Source organism: Cervus elaphus, chromosome 1, assembly GCF_910594005.1.
Source record: "Cervus elaphus chromosome 1, mCerEla1.1, whole genome shotgun sequence".
NCBI lineage: Eukaryota > Metazoa > Chordata > Mammalia > Artiodactyla > Cervidae > Cervus > Cervus elaphus.
The window spans coordinates 53,615,321-53,639,070 of NC_057815.1; the positions used below are offsets into that span (position 1 = coordinate 53,615,321).

The 23,750-nt window shown below is 41.7% G+C and overlaps 1 protein-coding gene across 3 annotated transcripts in view; it reads right to left on the reverse strand.

The window, feature by feature from the left end:
* MICAL2 (microtubule associated monooxygenase, calponin and LIM domain containing 2) overlaps nt 1-23,750 on the reverse strand; it is a 233,885-nt gene that overhangs the window by 24,714 nt on the left and 185,421 nt on the right. For all 3 annotated transcript variants that reach the window (XM_043902882.1, XM_043902873.1, XM_043902865.1), the window contains 3 exons: nt 11,215-11,330; nt 7,952-8,044; nt 5,002-5,095 (listed from right to left, as the gene is read on the reverse strand). In XM_043902882.1, the coding sequence (XP_043758817.1) occupies nt 5,002-5,095; nt 7,952-8,044; nt 11,215-11,330 (303 nt within the window). The remainder of the gene's footprint in view (nt 1-5,001; nt 5,096-7,951; nt 8,045-11,214; nt 11,331-23,750) is intronic.

Genomic DNA, 23,750 nt, shown 5'->3' on the forward strand with positions numbered 1-23,750 from the left:
TGGAGAGATGACCCAAGGCTTCTTCAAGAAGAGAACCTTAGTCTGGCCCTCACTGGGTCCATCTCTGTAATAAGGCCACTGCTTGACTAGGTAGCTACTGAGGCTGGAAATAGAGGTGACTACATAATAAATGGATTATTGCCATTTGTTGAGAGAGGCAGTCTGCTGTAAATCTTGAGCATTCTTGCATGTCTGCTGAGTATGCCACACAGCAAGGACTAACCATCCTATGATCCCAACCCACTCTTGCAACCAGTCAAGTAGATTACTTGCTTCTTGGGACAGGGGCTGGCTTGTTGACTGCTTGCTATAGACGCTGCTGAGTTCCTCTGCTGGGGTACAATCCACTGTGTGCGCCGCTGCCATCCGGGTCTATCAGACCACACCCCAGCACTTGGATACAGGGCAACTTGTACCATGCTGCTGCTCTTGCCATTTGCTGTGCTGCGAGTAAAAACTCCCTTGCTCTGCTGCACTGAATCTCACGGTTTACTTTCAGCACACAGAGTGTGGCAAACCCATCCAAATTCCTTGGTTGCTTAGCTACCAGCTTCAGAATCTCTGCCATGAATGGCATCAAGATTCAAAATCAGGAGTGTCTGACTTTACTATCTGTGTTCTTTGAAGGACACCTTGCTGTTTCATTATCCAAGAAATTATTATTCCTTCTGTTCCTCAGTGGCAATCAAGATGAAAACCACAGAGTGGAAGCCAAACTACTTCCCTCTTCCGGCCTAAGGTTCACTGCAATTTCTCTTGTTGTCATGTATGCTCCTGCTGCCACCTGCTGGCAGCCTCAGCCAGCCTGCTACTTCTGTGTAAACCCCTTATCTGTGTGAAGGAAAAGCCATCTGACTCTAAGGAAAAAGAAACAAGAAGCTCAATGCAGGCAACCAACTGGTAAGCCTTCCTCAAAGCTGGTAAAGCTATCGTGGAGGAATAATTCCTATACACCCCTGATCTCAGTTTTCACCAGATTTTACCTGTTTCCAGGTACTGAAAGAAAGCACAGATTCTGTTATTTACTTCGCCTAAATTTGAATGGTGGTCTCCTGCTAAACTGGGGTGTTCCATCACCTTGCACGTAACACTGACCACCACGTTGACAACCAAGAAACCAGTAGGTAGTAGCATTTGACCAAGAAGAGTCTAAGCAAGCTGCAAAGCTCAACTTGACCTCCTCACAGAGAGTGAGGCTCAGGGCAATCAGGTCATTGCATATCATGGTCCTTTACTCTGGGCAGCTAGAACCATCAGGACAATCCATTCCCTCCGTCAAGGACATCTCACACACACACACACACACAAACACACTCACAAACACACCTTACAGAACATAATGACTTGTTATCTGGGGTGGATTTTTGTTTTTCTTTGTTTCCCTTGCCTTGACAAAATGGGGAAAAACCCTTCCTGGGGGTGGGAGAGCTTATTTCTGACTGTTGGAAAAAGAGAAAGCAGGAATTGTTGTCACGACAATTAGAAGCTCATCAAAGGCTCATTTTGCTCATCAGCCATCATTGCCCTCTGTCCTGCACCCCCGCATGTTCCTCTAATTCAATGCCTGCCTAATGAATAACTCCTAGGAACAAAAGACCCTTTCAGACTGGTGCACATCCCTATCGGAGGAGACTTGCATAACTGTCGCAGACAACTCATGTTTTCAGGCCTGTCTCTAAATTTGGTTATTCACAACCTTTATAGTTCAATATTATTGTCTAACTGTGATTATTTTCTAATTATCCTAATAATACCTATTAAATAATTCCCATTCAATCAGTTGAACCAGAGCAGCCCAGGCCAGCTCAAATACAACTTAACCTAATAAGCATCGGTCATTCATTAAGCACCAGGGCAATCTCTTAAAGGGGCTGAGTGGAATATTAAACTGCACAGGAATATTATTATTGCACAAATGTTATTACAAGTTGGAGTGTATTAATTTTGATGCCTGGTTCGCACATCTCCTGCTTGGTTTCCTCTGGGGCCACTGTGACTTGACTCTTTCAGTCTCCTGCTCCTTGTTGATCTGCTTCTGTCACCCACACAAGGACAATCAAGGAGAAAAAGGCCCATAAACTTAACAGGGAAATTAAATTACCAAGGATATAAAGGGAATGAACAGAATCCATCTTCTGGCTGGGGAAATACTACCTTTGAAAACACCGTAAGCTGGCTGAGTTTCTTTAGCTGATAACTCAAAATAGCCTTTCTTTACAGTGAGGGAGATTTTTCAGGAGCTTTAAAAATTTTGTTTCTAGACTTTACATTTCAAGCAATAAAGAGCAGAGACTCAATTCTTTTAAAAGTGCAGGATATTTAATAATATTTCATAAAGTAATATCAGGTAGCCATTTATTGAATGCCTACAATGTGGTGGGCACTCTTGGGAGACTCTTGGCACACCAATGCCCTTAATTCTCAAAATGATCTAGTAATGTGAGGATTATTAGCCCCACTTTTTACTCCAAGGAACCTGAGGCCAGAGAGGTTAAGTGATTCTCCTAAAACCACACAGCCTAAATGCAGTGGAACAGAATTTGAACACGGAGCTCTTTGATGCTTATGATTTTACCTACCCCACCAGGCCATACTGCCTCCCCAGCAAACCAAAACATGTCCTAGCTTTGCTGGTTTATCCTTTTCATTTCTAGGTCTCTCACTGAAGTCAGCAGATTCCCAAAGACAAGTGCCAAGCCTTCTTGATTGGGAATATGACCAAACATTTCACTGTATCGAAAGCCCTACAGCCCTATAGCCCAACAGCTATAGAGGCAGGCTGTGACCCTCACTCCAAGTAGTGACAAACAGTTACCATTATTGTCAAAAACCCTACTTCCAGTGGGTGGATTTGGGTTCTCATTGTAAGGAAATGCACAGAGTATTGAAAGAAAAGGAACAAATATTTATTAACCATCTCTCTCCCATGCCAGGCACTGTCTCAGGGCTTCCATATACATTGTTTTGGCTGGTCTTCAACATAAATCTGAGGGAGCAGGTACAATTGTCACTCCCACTTTGTAAACACAGACTGAGGCACAGAGGGGTAAAAGTAACTCAGACCCTGACATCGCCAGAGAAACACTAGCCATGCAGCTACTGAAGCTGAAATCATAGGACCTCTCAAGTGGATGCGCCTTTGTAAGGCTCTGGGAGTAGCCCCCAGCTTCAGGTCTCACAAAATCTGAGTTTGTATCTGCTGACTTTTTAAGAGAATTAAAGTCCTAACCTTTCTCTACATTGTTTACACGAGTGCACACAGAAATATATGTTTTTCAGTATCTGCTTTTTCATGCTTTATAGCCAAGCTACAGAGGGCTGAAGATATCACATCAGAAAATTAAAGAGACAATGCCTTCAAGTATATGGATGTGTTCACACATATAAATGGGGGCTTCTCTGGTGACTCAGAAGGTAAAGAACCCATCTTCCAATGCAGAAGACATAAGAGGCAAGGGTTTGATCCATGGGTCAGGAAGGTCCCTTGGAGAAGGGAATGGCAAACCACTCCAGTATTCTTGCCTGGAGAATCCCATGGACAGAGGAGCCTGGTGGGCTACAGTCCATGGGATCACAAAGAGTTGGACACAACTGAGCGACAAACACTTTCATACATATGTGTGTGTGTGTGTGTGTGTGTGTGTGTGTGTGTATGTAACTGAATCACTTTGCTGTATACTTGAAACTAACACAACACTGTAATAAAATTCAATTAAATAAAAAAGAGACAATGCCCACCACTAAGTCCAATTGATTAGCCACACACTGCTGGCTGGTTTCCAAAAGCACATAGATTTCTTCCACTTTTATCCCTCACCCAAAACCCTCTGCTGGCTCCTCATTCATTAAGGCATTTCACGTATGGCCTTTGCAAGTGCTGTTCACTCTGCCAGAACAGTCTCCTCACCTCCCTGGTCACCTCCTGTTCCTCTTCTGGTTCCTGTCTTAACAGATCATCCCTTCCAGGTGATTAGCCTGACTGACCTCCCCTCCCTGCCCCACCCCCACTGAGATCAGTTAGGAACCCCATGATTCTGTCCTCATTCTACCCAAATGCTTGTTCCCATCACAACCCTCATCTCCCTATACTATGGTTCGTTTATTTACATGTCTGTGTCCCTCAATGGACCACACACTTCTCAAAGTCAGAAACTGTGTTTATCGTTATAGAAATCTTGTCTTCATGTCTAACATAAGGCAAGCCTTCACCAGATGAATTCTGTTTGCATCTAAGAATCTGAAGCTATCAGTAGAATAGATATCATTTATTGCTTTCCCTTGTGCCAGGCAATGTGCTGATTGGGGAAGATTCCAAGGAGAAGGGAATGGCAACCCACTCCAGTACTCTTGCCTGGAGAATTCCATGGACAGAGGAGCCTGGTGGGCTACAGTCCACAGGGTTGCAAAGAGTTGAACATGACTGAGTGACTAACACAGTACTATACATATATATGTGTGTGTGTGTGTGTGTGTGTGTGTGTGTATAATTTCTTCTTTAATCTTTATCTTAGCTCTATAAGATAGGAAACCACTATTATCCACATTTTATAGCGGAAAACAAAAGTTCATAAAGGTTTAGAGCATGAGTGATCCAAGGCCTTACAGCTGATAAAGGGAGAAACAGGTGGTAAAGGCAGAAATCAGGACTTCGACTCCAAGTCCAGCTTTGAATCTCTACCAACATTGCTTGAAACACTCAACTATTTCTCCTGAATTTATCTTAACCCCTGAATTGCAAGAAAATAGCAGCAGAGAGACTAGACAGACCAGAAACCCAAGGCCCACAGGCCAACCGATATCCTGGGAATTTCAAACTGGATGACCAGTTTGATTTTGCAAGTGGGAAGCAGCTGCAGATTGAGCACCCAGGCCAGTGTTGAGAGTTTCGCAGCAGGTGACAAGGCCTCACTGCTTTGCCTGGATGGTTAGACCAACACTCTTCTCAGACCATAGTCCCAGGCCTGAGCCCACTGCACTGGACGCGCCCACAGTGATGCCTACCTGCTTCTCCTCTCAGCGCCTTCTCCAGCCTCACGCCCTGGATCTCGGAAGCCCTCTGCCGCTCCTCCACCTCCTCCAACTGCCTCTGGATGGCCTGCAATGCCAGGATTATGTGTCATGCAGGTACTTGCAACATGCAGAGTCATACAAGGGAGACAGTTCTGCCACCTACTTTCCAAGAGGAAGAAGCCCTTTCTCTCGTGTTGCCAGCTCCTCAGTAAACTGGGTAAGAATCTCTGAATTCCCCAAACAACTGGAATTTGATATTTCCCTTCTTTAGTATGAAAACGGAAAGCAAGGAGTCTGTGTGTAAGCTCAATCTGACTCCAAGGAGTCAGTCCCTTTGGACCAGGCCAATCATACAGATATGCTCTCAGGCAGAGGCTGCCGGCCTGGGTGGGCAGCCCTCGTGGCTGCTGGACCCCTCGGAGCCTCGGCCTCTGACCATGGTCATGGCACTGCTGCTGGAGCTACCGGCCACGTTCAGAATTGGACAGGATCTCTGGGGACAAAGACAGAGCATGCTCCCATTCTATTTTCCCAAGAAGAACCAGCAGATACCTCCCAAGACATTGGAACAGGAGATGGGAGCCAACTCCTGGGGCGGGGTGTTCCTTTCGCAGTCTGCCCTGCCCCTGTCCTGAGCTACAGATTTGCAACCTATTATTTCATTGCACCATGGGGCTTTTTACTGGCTGCAGGAGTATACTGTGGCTTGTTGCTAGCAGTTTACTAAGACAAGATAGAGATGTTTATTTCATTAAGGCATATCCTCCTTAGACTACTGTAGGTATCTATCAAGGCTTGGGGTCATGATGGGCTTTGTATTTACATGTTTGGTTTCCCCACTAGCTATTTCTCTCTTGTGTGTATTAGGAAGGAAAATTAAGGGGACAAAATCCCTTTCCTATATATATTTTGTTCATCCCCATCAGTTTTCTCTGCTTTTAATCACATGCTGCCACAAGGCACATCTCTTGGCAGAACAGACTTGCACCAGGCAACTTCAAGGAAGCGGCAGCTGTTTGGGCAGGTATAACCTGTGTGTCCTTCCTTCCCTACTTTCTCCTAGCTCTGTCTCACTCCTCTTCCTCCTTAACTCTGCCTTGTTCTAAGTCTCCCCTGGAGTCAAATTACAATTGCCAAGGCACCTCTAATCTGTGAAGAGGCCTGAGCAAGGGTGAGGGCAGGGACTCAGCAGCCACCTGGCTTCTTGTCTTAGCTGAGAGTGCTTAAATCCCAAACATAAAATCTGAAATAGATGGGAATTCTAACTAAAACTACTTGTGCTTTTATGCTTTCTTCCTCTCTATCTCTTTTTTAAAAATGACGATATCTTTATAGATCTGTCTCTCGCTAGTAAAGTATAGCATTGCTAAAGGAAGGGAAACATTTAAATGACTTTATGACTGATTGCTTTGTAATTATGGCTATGTAATTGTTATGGACTGAGCAGCTTCCACCCCACACTAAATTCATCTATTGATGTCCAAACCCCTAAAGTGACTGTTTGGCCCTTACGGAGGTAGGTGAGGTTAAATGAGGCCATAGCAGTGGGCCCTAATCCAACAGGACTGGTGTCCTTACATGCAGAGGGAAGGATACCAGAATTCTTTCTTTCTCTTGCTCTGAATGCACACACATGAAAAGACCATGTGAAGACACAGCAAGAAGGCAGCTGTCTGCAAGCCAGGAAGAGAGTCCTCACCGGAAACCAACACTGGAGACACCTTGATCTTGGACATCCAGCCTCCAGAGCTGTGAAAGAATAAATTTCTGTGGTTTAAGCTGCCCAGTCTGCGGTGTGTCATCATGGCAGCTCAAGCTGATTGATACAGTCGTCATTCTTTAGAAATGAAAATCTCAAAGATGTATGGGGCAGGTATGGATGCTAGCAGATTAGGACTCAGAAGGCTACTGTGATTCTTCTGTTATCACTGTCTACTGTCTGGAGTAGAAATATCAGGTTGGCAAAAAAGCTGTTGGGGTTTTTCCATAACATCGCATGGAAAAACCCGAATGAACTTTTCGGTCAACCCAATACAAGAAGAAGAAATTGTTGAGTTTGCCAATCCGTTTCATAAAGATATCTTGTTCTCAGAAGGAAAAGTTGAAATGTTTCAAGAAAGCCTGTTTCAGAAGGTGAGGATGGACAGAGGGAATTTAATTTTCCCCGACTGCTAGGGGAAGAGGGTGGCTCCCGAGTCAGCCACTGAGAAGAGTAAAGAAGGTTAGTATTAGTGACTTCCTTCTTGTCAGAAACAACTTATCAGACTACACAACTGGATAAAGTGAGTTACTGGAGAAGAAGATGTAAGGGTACACTGCATTAACACAAGTGATCATTTTAGGTCCCTTAGTCAAAAAACTCAACTGCTCTTCAAGGCTAGGTTTGGGGTCCTCAGGGACAGGGGAAGTGCCTTGACTTTCTGCTTCATTTTGCAGGTGGGTAGATCAACTTGAGCAAAAATGTTTGCAGTAAACAATTAGGCCAGGAAGTCTACAGCAGAATGGTAGATGCTTCTGTGTTCAACTAACCTTGGAACAGAGACAGCCCCAAGAGCTGTCAGTTCAGCAAAGACACTGTCAGAAATTCAAGAGAAGGTTATATCCTCACAGAGGACAAAACGAAGGCCACTGCGTGTGGTAGTCAGGGCCTGGGATGGTCTCCAAGGCCATGTGTTGGCTGCCATTCCAGCTCACTTTGCAGGACACACGCCTGGAGATGGAAAGGCAGCTGGGAGTGGGCCAACTCAACACCTGGGCTCTCTGGCCCCAGAGCCCCACCAGGGACGGAACCACAGCCTTCAGAACAGCCACAGCCTGGTGCTTGGAGAAGACAGACTGATCTTTCCCCAGCTCAGCTTCTCCAGTTCAACACAGATTTCCAAATGGCTTCCAGATCCAGATCCCCAGCAACCCAGACCCACTCACTCGTTTGGTTTCTGACCTGAGCTTTATGAAGTCTTTTCAATTCTTCTTGCTTAACCAATTGTTTTGTTGCTTTTTCCAGCTTCCTCCTTCTTCGAAGTGTCTTCCTCTCCTACAAAAAACAAAAAGAAAACTATGTCTAAGAAAAATGGAGTTGAAACTTACAAAATACTGTCACAGCCTCTCTCCTCTCCAACCAAACCACTGCTTAACTTCTAGAACAATGATGTCCAACAGAGCTTTCTGCAATGATAAAAATGGTCTCTATCAAGGCAGAAGATTGCTTTCCTTCCCTACTTCACTTTGTACAAATAAATCATTAATACCACTGGGTTCTCTGTGTGCCTGGGCTAGTAGAATACAGAACACTGAGAACTGAGGCATTTACAAAACTTGATCCAGGTCTTCATGACAAGTCTAGGACAATTTCTAGATTGACTATCAACCACTGCAGAGGTTCCAGGCCATTTGGATGAGGAAACCCCTACTTAGTGGCCGGGACCTTTCTTAGAAGGCTGGGGTGGAGAGGGGCATGGTGGAAATCACTGGTAGTTGTTGTCCAGAGATTGGCTAACTCAGTCTCTGTGGAGAGTCAGTCCCTTATTTAACAAATATCTCTTGAGCTCTCATTATACTAATCTACATAATAAATGCCAGCAAGTACTGAGTGCTATGTGCCAGACACTATGCTGATTACTTCACAAATATCATCTTATTTATTCTTCAAATTATGTTTTTTTTTAATAGACAAGGGAATCAGAACTCAGAGAAGTTAAATGATTTACCCAAGATGACACAATCAGGAATTGGAAGCACCAGTAGCTAAGCCCAGGTAACCTGAATCCAAGTGTCCATATTTCCATCTAGTTTATTCTGTCTTTCCCATGCCCAATACAGTGCAGGTACATCAAGCACCTCTGTTTTATAGAAATATCAGGCTTTCACCCTAAATTAAGATCATTCAAACAATTTCAGCAAGGATGCCTTGACAGCCTCATACCATCTCAGCACTTTACGGCAGCAAAGTTGCCAAAGCCCAACTCCTTTATCAAGAGTCAGCAAAGCAGAACCTAGATGGGTAAAGAAAGTCTTGTACTGTCTTTTATTAAGATGACGATATAGACAAAAAGGATGATATATCAACAAACACTCATATAACCTTATGAAGTACCAGGCACACTTCTTACATCCTCAGTGATGGTGGTGACGATACAGAGAGGAAAGGAAAGAGGCTAAGGAAGAAAAAGATAAAGGACAGAGAAAGAAATCTGGCAGGGCTGAAGACAAGCTGCCTGTCCCCATCTGTCAGATTCCGGCATTAATTTAAGGGGAGGGGTGCAGAGCAAAGAGGTGAGGGTATTTATTTTGTCTCCAGTTTCCTGACCTGTAGAAGAGCATGGCAACCCACTCAATATTCTTGCCTGAAGAATTCCATGAACAAGGAGCCTGGCGGGCTACAGCCCATGGGTCGCAAAGAGTCAGACACGACTGAGCAACTAACACACACACCAGTTTCCTGTGTAAAGGTTCACTGGAGCTGACATGGGCTCTATGCCATGTAGTTGGGGACATATCTGTGTGGGGCAAAATAGACTAAAAAACCAGAGGGGAAAACACTCCTTCCATTCCTTCAGTGTGAGCTCTGAGAAGTGCTAAAGAAGGAGCCTTTTTGCCAGCTTCCCTTCCTGAAGAACGGGCCATGTCAGAAGCCAGAAGCACCAGCAAGCTTTACCACAAACATGCCTTCTCAGTCATATCTGACTCTTTGCAACCCCATGGACTGTAGCCTGCCAGGCTCCTCTGTTCATGGAATTTCTTAGGCAAAAATACTGAGAGTGGATTGCCATTTCCAATTCCAGGGGACCTTCCTGACCCAGGGATCAAACCCATGTCTCCTGCATTGACAGGCAGATTCTTTACCAAGGCGCTACCTGGGAAGCCCAGCTATACCACACTGCAGGCTTATGTGATGATTGGCTCTGTTCTGGGTCACCAGGAAGACACAGAGCTATTTGGAAGGCTTGCCCTATGTTATCATGGTCTTGCTATTTTGAGAGCTTTGGACCACTCCATTCTTTGGGTCCCCATGAGTGTCAAGATGGTTGATGCTGGGGTCTCTGCCTCATTCGAATACAGAATTAACTCAGTGTCACTCAAGGGGGTGAGAAGGCCTGTAGGGAAACCCTAGAAATCAACACACAGAATTCATTTGTGTTGAGTGCCAAACGAATCAGACACACCCACAGTCAGAAATTAGAAATCTCTCAGTATTGTCTTATTCTCATTCTCTCCCCTTTCTCTCCCTTCCTCCCTGTCTTCTCTCTCTCTCTCTCCCTCTCTCTCTCACACACACACATGTCCCAGTTCCCTCCTGACTTGCTCCAAGCTGTGCCTTGGGGAGCTGGAACCCCTGAGTGACTTGAGATGACGCCAAAGCTCCTAGTGCCAGATATGGAAAAGTTGAGTTAAGTAAATAAATTTGGTTCTCTCTCTCCTCAGATCCTCACTGCTCCAAAGAGTAAACACTTCCACAGCATTGAACTGCTTGTCTGTCCGCCCAGGAGGCACATGCGGTCCAGCCATTCAGCCCTTCCAGCCCCAGGGCACAACGGAGACAATGGAGGGATTTGGTCATGGGATGCACGTCTCCACATATGTGACATACAGATGCATTTAAAGACATACAGCAACATTTGTGGTTTTAAATCCATGGGTACAGGAGTTGTTTAAAGGGTGCTCCGTAAACTAATGTTCATTAAGCAAAGAGAATGGCTGTCCCTCTGCCGGCACTCAGCTAGTCAGTGGGGATCCTCGGAGTCTAGATGCAACTGCATGGTTCATTTCGCATTTCTGATTAGAATAAACATAACATTTTCCATGCAATCTGCCTCTAGTGCTTCTTAAATGAAGCTGTGCTTCCCCCAGGGAAATATGCATCTGCTTGCTATAATTTTTTTCGATGGTTTGCTTGTTGGATCACATATTAAACCCACTTTAAGAGCTGCAGTCACCAAATGGTTTCAAGTAAATACGTCTGGTTTTTTCTGCCTTCCCATTTTGACATTTCTGAGAAAGGCAAGCTTCTAAAAGTTATATATATATATATATATAAAGATAATCCTTAGGGTGTTCAGGTAAAAAAGAGTGGTTGCTGTCAGATGCAATGAAACATGATCTTCCTAATGAAACTGCTGCAGCTGGAGCCCACATTGGGTCTGAAATCTGGATGGTAAAACGGCCCCCACAAGCCAAGGCCCCTGTTGGTTTGCCAAGTGTTGTTACCTTTGACCTTGAGGAAGGCTGGGGATGGAATTCCTCATCTGCGGAGGAGGTGGTGGAGGAAGAGGTAGAAGAGACAGTCCCTGTCTCCTGTGCTCTGGTGGGGACGTGCGTGAGACCTGAAATGGGAACAGAACTCACTTGAAACTCCTAGCTTCTTCTGCTTCATAACCCTGAGCCGCCTCTCCCCCCTCCCTGCCACCCCCGTTCTCTCCCTCCCCACCCTCCCTTCCCTGCACCTGCCGTGAGCATGAAGCCGCAGCACCTGAGGGCAACTGAAAATTTGGCCCTCCACGTTAATTACATTTCTGGGTCCCTGCCAAGAGCTTTGCAGTTCTCTTTTCATGTGAAAAAAAAAAAAGAAAGGTATTATGCAGAAATCAATTAATTCCTTAAACACCATTTATATGGTGTGTTGCTTAGAATGCATTCAGAGATGAAATCTATTATTAAAATGCGTGTCTGAAGTTAGCGGAGTTACCTAAATGCTTGTGTAAGGTTCGTTCTGCAGAGTAATTGAATGCAAAAAAGTCGGAGCCAGCTCTTAAACAAATCGCCCTTCTGCGGCTCACAGCATCTGGCACCCATTTTTACTACATGACATCTGCTCAGTGTAAAAGGGCTGGCGTCAGAATGTCTGGTCATAGAAAAAAAATCCCAAATGTAATCAGAAGCAAAAGGACTCTAAGCCTAAGGTTTTATCACATAGTCTCATGCAACATAAATATTTCATTAATTATGGCTAAACAAATGCCACTTTTATTTTCCCAACTTGCAGATATTATCACATCATCGAAGTGATGATTCAAATGCCAGAAAAGGCAGTTTAAGATAGGGAGGACTCAACAATTCCAGGCCCATGGGAGAGCTGGAGTCGAAGGGACATGCCAACTCCTCAACAAGAGGTAGATGTTTGAGGCAGGAAGTGCCCATGTTTGCGCAAATCTCTTTGTGACTTGTCTAGGGACCGATCATGTGTATAAAGTCTTCCAGGTGCCACAGGAGACTTGTATTCTGCTCAGCAAGAGCATCTGCCAGGACACATCAACCTGAAGCACAGTCAATGATTAATATCTGGATTAACCCACCCTAAACACTGGATATCAGAACCAGCTAGGACTCTGTGATAGAAAACTTACTCATCTTTACTCTGCCATGGCAGGTTCTATCTAAAGAGAAATGTGTGCTGGGTACAGAGGGAGGAAAGGCAATTTCAAGCTGACTAACATTCTCTCCAGCCTGCCTTTTCTTCCCTGTAATTTTCAACTATTCACCCCAGTGGGAGAGGCCAAGTTTTAAAAAATAAGGGTAATTTTAACCTCCAGGAACACATTTACATATGCTGTTATTCAAAGCAAAATAATGCAAAACATCTATATAATAACACAGCCTCTCTGGGGAGGGAGTTAACTGTTTTTCACTTTAATTTGCCAGATGGGAAAGCTCAGGTGAAGATAGAATCAGGAGCAGCATAATAATGGTGGAGGCATTGTTGGTAGGGATCTGAGATTGTGTCCCAGCTCGAGCCACTAAATTACTGCTGAGTATTTTAAGCACTGAATATTCCCTTCTGTAAGCTTGAGGAACTAACTTCACCTCTTGAGTTTCTGGGGATCGTGATTTCTAACTTGCAGAACTGCTGTGGAAGAAGAAAGATCAATATAAAGAGTCTAGCACAGTACCTGATTAATTGGATGTATGCGTGCATGCTCAGTCATGTCCAACTCTTTGTGACCCCATGGACTATAGCCCTCCATGCTTCTCTGTCCATGGGATTGTCCAGGCAAGGATATTGAAGGGGGTTGCCATTTTCTCCTCCAGGCAATTTTCCTGACCCAGGGGTCAAACCTGCATCTCGTGCACTGGCAGATGATTCTTAACCACTGAGCCACTTGGGAATCCTGCCTGGTTCATTGCAGGTGCTTAAATAAATGTTTTCATCACCATCAGCTGCCTCACCCAGATAATGAAGCAGCAGCTATTGCTACATCATCATCATTGATCCCAATGAACACTACTGCAATACTAGTGTCGTGCTAAGTCACTTCAGTCATGTCTCTTTGAGACCCTCTGGAATAGCCTGCCAGGCTCCTCTATCCATGGGATTCTCCAGGCAAGAATACTGGAGTGGGTAGCCATGCCCTCCTCCAGGAGACTCTCCCAACCCAGGGATCAAACCCACGCCTCTTACGTCTTCTGCATCAGCAGGTGGGTTCTTTACCACTTGTGCCAACTATAAAACTGCCTGATTAATCGTTATTCTGTGGAGGAAGTATAGTGTCTAAATTTAAAACTTTTTCTAATTCTCAAAAATAAATATTTCTATTGAATTTTATTTTGAAATTGAGAAGAAAATGTTTCTAAATATGAAGCACTTCTTAAAGTTCTGGCAAAGTTATATAAAGTTAAATAGTTACCCCTAAATCTCTTCCCCTGTACTCTATTCCATCATAGAACCATTCATTCTAGTTTAGTTTTCACTTGCAAGCTTATAAAGCTTGGCAGCATTTTTCTACTCTGGCTACAACGGAGTGACTGATTCTGGAATTGATCTCCCACCACAAAGCACTAGAAGTCAGGACAAAATATATGAAGCAGCTGCTTTGCTTCCAGACATTGGACAAGAGGCAGTGCAGAAGTGATAAACACAGCAAATGAGGTAAGCACAGGAACACAGCAAATGAGGTAAGCCCAACAGAACACAGGGCAGGTAGGAAGAATCTAAACAGACCACAGCAGATTCTTTGAGTGGAGAAGATGGAGGTCAGTGTTTGCATGGACTGAGACAATTGGAATATGTGGGGAAGAGAACTTGAGAGGAAGGAGCTTTGCAGAAAAAGGACTTCAGAAAAAAGCACAGACGTCAACTTCAGTCTATCATAGATGCAGAGAGAGAAATTGCACAAGGTTGGGCCGATAACTGTTGCAAAGTAATAGTGTAAAAAATCTCTACAGCTTTCACAAGACTGGGAAAGCTACAAGTTTTACCCAACTAGGGTAGAGCAAACATTGAGGGCATTGGAGTGGAGACCACAGAAGCATCACACTTGAGTAATAGCGATAAATTAGTTCTAGAATAAAGGTAATTACAGACATAACTGAATAAGTTTAAAAACCAGCCTTGAAAGAAACAAATTGATCTGCAAGTTACTTTACTGCCTGCCAAACATTCTTTAATGTCTATATAAAAATCTTTAAATAAAGGAACAAAATCGAGACACTCAAAAATGTAATATTTACAAAATTATTTTGTTGTTTAGTTGCTCAGTCACATCTGACCCTTTGCAGCCCCACAAATCTAGCGGTCAGTAAACAGTTACTCAGTTCAGTTCAGTCACTCAGTCATGTCCAAGTCTTTGTGACCCCATGGGCTGCAGCACGCCAGGCTTTCAGTCCATCACCAACTCCCAGAGTTTACTCAAACTCATTTCCATTGAGTCAGTGATGCCATCCAACCATCCCATCCTCTGTCGTCCTCTTCTCCTCCTGCCTTCTATCTTTCCCAGCATCAGGGTCTTTTCCAATGAGTTGGTTCTTTGCATCAGGTGGCCAAAGTGTTGGAGTTTCAGCTTCAGCATCAGTCCTTCCAGTGAATATTCAAGACTGATTTCCTTTAGGATTGACTGGTTGGATATCCTTGCAGTCCAAGGGACTCTCAAGAGTCTTCTCCAGCACCACAGTTCAAAAGCATCAATTCTTTGGTGTTCAGATTTCTTTATAGTCCAACTCTCACATCCATACATGACTATTGGAAAACCATAGCTTTGACTAGACAGACCTTTGTTGGCAAAGTAATGTCTCTGCTTTTTAATATACTCTCTAGGTTGGTCATAGCTTTTCTTCCAAGGAGCAAGTGTCTTTTAATTTCATGGATGCAGTCACCATCTGCAGTGATTTTGGAGCCCCCCAAAATAAAGTCTCTCATTGTTCCCATTGCTTCCCCAACTATTTGCATGAAGTGATGGGACCAGATGCCATGTTCTTAGTTTTCTGAATGCTGAGTTTAAGCCAACTCTTTCACTCTCCTCTTTCACTTTCATCAAGAGGCTCTTTAGTTCTTCTTCACTTTCTGCCATAAGGGTGGTGTCATCTGCATATCTGAGGTTATTGATACTTCTGCCAGCAATCTTGATTCCAGCTTGTGCTTCCTCCAGCCCAGCATTTCTCATGACGCATTCTGCATATAAGTTAAATAAGCAGGGTGACAATATACAGCCTTGACGTACTCCTTTCCTAATTTGGAACCAGTCTGTTGTTCCATGTCCAGTTCCAACTGTTGTTTTCTGACCTGCACAGAGATTTCTCAGGAGGCAGGTCAGGTGGTTTGGTATTCACATTTCTTGAAGAATTTTCCACAGTTTGTTGTGATCCACACAGTCAAAGGCTTTGGCATAGTCAATAAAGCAGTAGTAGATGTTTTTCTGGAACTCTCTTGCTTTTTCAATGATCCAGCAGATGTTGGCAATTTGATCTGGTTCCTCTGCCTTTTCTAAATCCAGCTTGAACATCTGGAAGTTTATGGTTCATGTATTGTTGAAGCTTGGCTTGGAGAATTTTGAGCATTACTTTACTAGTATGTGAGATGAGTGCAATTGTGTGGTAATTTGAACATTCTTTGGCATTGCCTTTCTTTGGGACTGGAATGAAAACTGACCTTTTCCAGTCCTGTGGCCACTGCTGAGTTTTCCAAATTTGCTGGCCTACTGAGTGCAGCACTTTCACAGTATCATCTTTTAGGATTTGAAATAGCTCAACTGGAATTCCACCACCTCCACTAGCTTTGTTTGTAGTGATGCTTCCTAAGTTCCACTTGACTTCACATTCCAGGATGTCTGGCTCTAGGTGAGTGATCACACCACTGTGATTATCTGGGTCATGCAGATTTTTTTGTATAGTTCTTCTGTGTATTCTTGCCACTTCTTCTCAATATCTTCCGCTTCTGTTAGGTCCATACCATTTCTTTCTTCTATTGTGCCCATCTTTGCATGAAATGTTCCCTTGGTATCTCTAATTTTCTTGAAGAGATCTCTAGTCTTTTTCATTCTATTGTTTTCCTCTATTTCTTTCCAGTTGTGGATGTGAATGGTGATGGAAGTAAAGTCTGATGTTGTAAAGAGCAATATTGCATAGGAACCTGGAATGTTAGGTCCATGAATCAAGGCAAATTAGAAGTGGTCAAACTGGAGATGGCAAGAGTGAACATCAACATTTTAGGAATCAGCAAACTAAAATGGACTGGAATGGGTGAATTTAACTCAGATGACCATTATATCTACTACTGTGGGCAAGAATCACTTAGAAGAAATGGAGTAGCCATTGTAGTCAACAAGAGTCCAATATGTAGTGAAGAAGGAATTCATAGGGCCTGGACTCTATCTCAGGCCTGTCCGTGCTGGCCGTGCTCGGCTGCCTCTCCAGTGGACTCTGAACTCTCTGCTTAGTGCCTGTGGGGACGACAATGGAAGGATAAGACCCCCTCTAGACAGGGGAATCTTGAAGATCACATCCAGGCTACTCATTACCTAAGAGGAAGCATACCGTAATCACCCCTGTCTCCGGACAGGTCATAAACTTTTTTCGTATCTATCAGGATGTAATCACAGGCTTATCGATTATTAACTGGTTGGAATGTAACTGCGGGCTTATTGACTATTGACTGTTTGGACACGTACACATGGGGTAGGTGGTGGGTTTAGACACGTACACATGGGGTAGGTGGTGGATTTAGACATGTACACATGGGGTAGGTGGTGGGTTTAGACACGTACACATGGGGTAGGTGGTGGGTCTGGACACGTATGCATGGGGTATAAAAGATTTTCACAAATGCTGGACGGGGTCCTTGGCTAAGAGGAGACTCTGCCTTGGGCCCGCCGGCGTAATAAACTGCACTCCACTATCTGCATTGTCCTTCTGAGTGAGTCTGTTTCTCGGAAAGCGTGGCTATAACAGTAGTACTTGGATGCAATCTCAAAAATGACAGAATGATCTCTGTTCGTTTCCAAGGCAAACCATTCAATATCACAGTAATCCAAGTCTATGCCCTGACAAGTAATGCTGAAGAAGCTGAAGTTGAATGGTTCTATGAAGACTTACAAGACCTTCTAGAACTAACACCCAACAAAGATGTCCTTTTCATTATAGGGGACTGGAATGCAAAAGTAGTAAGTCAAGAAACACCTGGAGTAACAGGCAAATTTGGCCTTGGAGTACAGAATGAAGCAGGGCAAAGGCTAACAGAGTTTTGCTAAGAGAACATACTGATCACAGCAAACACCCTCTTCCAGAGAAGACTCTACACATGGACATCACCAGATGGTCAATACTGAAATCAAGTTGATTATATTTTTTGTAGCCAAAGATGGAGCCGCTCTATACAGTCAGCAAAAACAAGACCGGAAGCTGACTGAAGCTCAGATCATGAACTCCTTATTGCCAAATTCAGACTGAAATTGAAGAAAGTAGGAAAAACCACTAGACCATTCAGGTATGACCTAAATCAAATCCCTTACGATTATACAGTAGAAGTGAGAAATAGATACAAGGGATTCGATCTGATAGACAGAGTGCCTGAAGAACTATGGACGGTGGTTCAAGACATTGTATAGGAGGCAGGGATCAAGACCATTCCCAAGAAAAAGAAATGCAAAAAGGCAAAATGGTTGTCTGAGGAGGCCTAACAGATAGCTGTGAAAAGAAGAGAAATGAAAGAAAAAGGAGATAAGGAAAGATGTACCCATTTGAATGCAGAGTTCCAAAGAATAGCAAGGAGAGATAAGAAAGTGATCAATGAAAAGAATAGAATGGGAAAGACTAGAGATCTCTTCAAGAAAATTAGAAACAGTTACTAGATACACGGAAACAGTTTCTAGATATTAGAAAATTAGAAACAGTTACTAGATAGGAAAATGAGTCTGATAATCAAGAGAAAAATCAATCAATAAAATAAAACTCAGAAATGATGAAACTGTGAGTTAGTGAAAGTCAGTTGTGTCTGACTCTGCAATCCCAAGGAGTCTGCCAAGCTCCTCTGTCCTTGGAATTCTCCAGGCAGGAATACTGGAGTGGGTAGCCTTTCCCTTCTCCAGGGGATCTTCCCAACCCAGAGGTTGAACCCAGGTCTCCCACATTTCAGGCAGATTCTTTACCGTTTGAGCCACCAGCAAAGCCCATGAAACTAGACAAAGATTTTAAAAAGAGTTATTTTAATGTGCTCAAAAATTTAAAAAGAAAGCATGAACAGAATGAGGACAGAAATGAAAAATATTTTTAAAAGAATCAAATGGACCCTATGAAGATGAAAATTATAAAATCTGAAGTGAAATGTTCACCAGATCAGCTTAACAGCAGACTAAATACTGCCAGCAGACTAAGTACTGCAGAAGAAAATATTCAGTGAAATTAAATCATAGCAAAAAAAAAAAAAAAAACTATCCAAATTGAAGCACAGAGAAAAAGACCCTGAAAAAAATGAATAGACCTCAGTGATGTGTGATGCAAAATCAAATGGTCTAAAATACATGTGATTGGAGAACCAGGAGACAGAGGGAGAATGGCAGGAACAGAAAATGTAGTTGACATAATATTGCTGAAAATCATACAAATTTAATGAAAATTGTAAATCCATAGCTTCAACAAGCTCAAAAAACCACAAGCAGGGTAAACATAAAGAAAATCATAGCAAGCCTCATGATAATAAAATTGCCAAAGACCAGAGATGTAGACAAAATCTTAAAAGCAAAGACTGAGAAAAATAATACATTTCCTACAGGGAACGAACATAAGAATATCCATGGACATCTTGTCAGAACTGACCTAAGCCAAAAGACAATGGAGCATCATTAAAACACTTAAAGAACAAGATCATCTGTCAATTTATGATTCTATGTCCAGTGAAACAACACATTCAACTTAAAGCAAGAATAAAGGTGATCTTTTTTTAAGGAAAAAAAAAAAGTTAGAATAATTTGTTGTTAGCAGACATGGATACAAAAAAATTTTAGAAAGCTCTGTAGCAGAAGGAATATACCAGATGGAATGAAGAACTTCAGAATGGTAAATATAAAATAACTTTTCTTTGTGACTTTTAATTTCTTTAAAAGACAATTGACTATTTAATGTAAGTTAGTGTGAAATAATAAGAAATACATCTATTGATAATCCTCAACTTACAATGGGGTTACATCCTAACAAACTCATCCTAAGTTGAAAATACTGTTAAGTTGAAAATTCATTCCATACATCTCACGTACTAAATGTCATAGCTTAGCTTAGCCTACCCATAATGTGCTCAGAACACTTACATTGCCTAGTTGGGAAAAAATAATCTAATACAAAGCCTGTTTTATAACAATGTGTAGAAAATCTCGTATAGTTTATTGAATACTATGCTGAAGTGAGAAACCAAATGGTTGAGTGCAGATGAGTGTAACAGTATCAGTTATTTACCCTTGTAATCTCCTGGCTGATTGGGAGCTGTGACTCTGTATAGAATATGTCAGCACATGTCTCTAGCCTGGGAAAAGATCAAAATTCAAAATCAAAGAATGGCTTCTACTGAATGCCTATTGCTTTTGCACCACAATAAAGTAAAAAAAAATAAAATTGTAAATTGAACCATTATAAATCAAGGACCTTCTGTATTGGTCTCTGTCCCAATTTCTGCTAATATTTGATCTTTGACCTCAATTCCTGACACAGGGTTCCTAAAACCCTTGGAATTTCCTAGGTGGTAGGAGTATCTTTTGTTCTAATGAGGAGACTGTTGGTGGGCTTGGGAATAGGAGCTGGTCAATAGATGATTAGAAGCTTGATCCAAGCCATGATTAGAAGCTTGGAACTTTTATCTCTAACGCCCATCCTCTGAAGAGGGGAGAGGGGCTGGAAAATGAGCTAATAATCGATTATACCTATGTGATGAGGCCACCTAAAAGTCCCTAAAGTACAGATTTTGGAGAGTTTCCAGATTGGTGAACACATCCATGTGCTGGGAGGGTGTTGTACCCCAGCTGCTTGGGAACAGAAGCTCTCGTGCTTGGGATCCTTCCAGACATCACCCTATGTATTTCTTCATCAGGCTATTCATTTGTAACCTTTATCATATCCTTCATAATAAACTAATGAGTGTAAGTAAGTGTCTGTTGAGTTCTACACCACATTAGCAAATTATTGAACCCAAGGGAAGGAAATGGAAGAACCTCTGCTTATATCTAGTCGGTCAGAAGTACAAGTGACAAACGGTAAGGGTACAGAAGATTTGAGTAAACACTACTGACATATTTGATCTAATTGACTGATACAGAACAATCCCACAATAACTAGAGAATATTTTTTCAGAGCATATGCAACGTTTACTAAATTGGTAATATGCCAAACCATAAAGCAAGTATCAACAAATTCCAAAGGACTGAAGTCATACATAGTATATCTTCTGATGACAGTGAGGTTAAGCTAGAAATCAAGAATAAGAACTATAAATAGAAAGTGGGATGGGGTGGGAGGCGGGAGGGAGGCTCAGGAAGGAGGGGATATTTGTGTGCCTATGGCTGATTCATGGTACTGTATGGCAGAAACCAACACAACACAGTAAAGCAATCATCTTCCAATTAAAAATAAATAAATTAAAAAATACATATAAGTAGAAAAATCTCAAAGTGTTTAGAACTTAAGCGATTATTTGTAACAACTTATAGGTCAAAGAAGAAATAAAATAAATTTGAATTGGCTGATGATAAAAATACAGTACAATAAAATGACTAGAATGTAGCTTTAAATGTACACATTATGTAAAAGAGAAAAGTTGAGAATTGATGCTCTAAGATCTATTAATACATCAAGAAACTAGAAAAAGAGCCACTAAATGAACCTAAGGAAAGTAAAAGAAAGAGATTACTCAAGATAAGAACAGATTACGAAAGACAATAAAAACAAAGCAGAAATATTAACAAAGCAAAAATCTTCTTTAAAAAGATGAATAAAGTTGATAACCTCCATCAAGAATAATTAAGAAAAAAGAGAGAAAAAACACACCAATACTTAAGATAAAAAGTTCAACAGAGTATTAAAGGGAGCTACTAACCAGAAACCATTTTGTGACAATAAACTTGAAAATTTAGATAAAATAGACAAACTTAGTGGAAAACACAGCTTACAAAACTGACATAAGAAGAAACAGAAAATCTGATTATTTATATATCTATCAGAAGGAACCCCCATATACTGTTGGTGGGAATATAAGTAGGTGCAGCCACAATAGAAAACATTATGGAGGTTCTTCAAAAAATTACAAACAGATGTGATCCAGCTATTCCAGTTCTGGATATTTATCCAAAGAGCACAAGATATTGATTTCAAAAGATATATATACCACATTATGTTCATCACAGCATTATTTTCAATAGCCAGTTATGAGAACAACCTAGGTGCCCATCAATGAATGAAAAGATAGATGTGGTAATATGATAGAATCTGGCCTGTGTGCTAAGTTGCTTCAGTTGGGTCTGACTCTTTGCTATCCTATGGACTAGCCCACCAGGCTCCTCTGTCCATGGGATTCTCCAGGCAAGAATACTGGAGTGGGTTGCCATGTCCTCCTCCAGGGGATCTTCCTGACCCAGGGATCAAACCCCTTTCTCTTGCATTGAAGGTAGATTCTTTACTGCTGAACCACCAGGGAAGCCAATATGATAGAATCGATATAAAAGGATGACATCTTGCCATTTGTGACAGCATGGATGGACCTTGATGATTTTATGCGAAGTGAAACCAGTGAGATGGAGAAAGATGAATGCATATGATATGGGGAATGGTATGGGGAATACAAAAATAAATTAATTGAACAAATCAAATCAAAGCACATAAAAAACATGTAAATACAGAGAACAGAATAATGATTACCAGAGGGAAGAGGGTAGGGGGAGGGAAAAATGAGTAAAGAAGGTCAACTGTATGGTAATGGATGGAAACTAAAACTTTGGTGGTGAGTATGCTGTAGTGCATATAGGGGTCAAAATAAACACATAAAACACATAATGTTATAAATCAATAAATATAATCTATAGCAAATAATATATTCAGCGGTGAAACATAAGCCTTTGATACTGGGTTAAAAAGACAATGATCTATTCTATTTAGCATTCCACTTCTATTTAGCATTTTTTAGGAGGTCCCAGCCAGTACAATAAAATTAAATAAAAGGTATACAAACTAGAAAGGAAGATGTCAAATTGTCTTTATTTTCAGACAACATGATTATCTATGTAGAAAATCTCACCAAAAAATCTACTAGAATAATAAGAGTTTAGCAAGCACAACATAAAAAGTCAAGTGTGTTTCTATATATTAGCAACTGAAACTCCAATACTTTGGTGACCTGATGCACAGAGCCAATTCATTGGAAAAGATCCTGATGCCAGGAGAAATTGAAGGCAAAAGGAGAAGAGGGTGGCAGAGGGTGAGATGATTAGGTAGCACCACCAACTCAGTGGACATGAATTTGAGCAAACTCCAGGAGACAGTGGTGGACAGAGGGGCCTGGTGGGCTGCAATCCATGGGGTCACAGAGTCAGACATGACTTAGTGACTGAACAACAACAACTGAAAATGAAAATTAAGAAAGCCATTCCACTTATAACAGCAGCAACAACAAAATAAGAAACTCTCAAGGAACACTGCTGTTCAGTTCTTAAGGAATACATTTAACAAAATATGTGCAGGAATTACACATTGAAACCTAAGAAAACTTAAATGTTGAGAGAGATTCCATTTCCATGGACTGAAAGACTCAGTAAGAATCAATTTCCCCCAAATTATTTATAGATTAAAAACAATCTCAATCAAAATTCCAGTAGACTTATTTGGTAGAAATTGGCAAGCTGAACTTTTTGGAAACACCGAAGACCCAGAATAGCAAAAATAATATTTAAGAACAAAACTGGAAGACTCCCACTATGTGTTTGCAAGACTTACTCTAAAGCTATAGCAGTCAAGAGAATGTAAGGATAAATATACAGATTAATGAAATAGAGTAGAAAGTACAGTGGTAAACCCACATGTACATAGTCAACTGATTATCTATGAAGATGCCACAGTAACACAATGAGCAAAGAACAGTCTTTTTAATAAGTGGGGCTGTAACAGTTGGATAACCATGGTCAAAACACTTTAACTTTTATTTATACTATACAAAATTAATTAGAATTGGATTATAGACTTAAGCTCCAAAGCTAAAAACTGTAAAATTTCTGAGAGAAAACATAGGAGAGAGCCTTAGTGACTCTGGATTTAGAAAGATTTCTTAACTCTAACTCAAACTATAAAAAAATTAATTAATTTGTCTTCATCAAATTAAAAGCTTCCATTTTTTTGGATGATCATGAAAATGAAAAGACAATTAGACTAGCTGGGAGAAAATATTTGCAAACACGTATCTGATGAAGGACTTATATCCAGAATTTTTAAGAACTCTGACTAAATAGAGGGTTCTTGGATCTGAAGACAATATTCTAAAGCTATCAAATGTCTCTAACTTAATGAGTTTA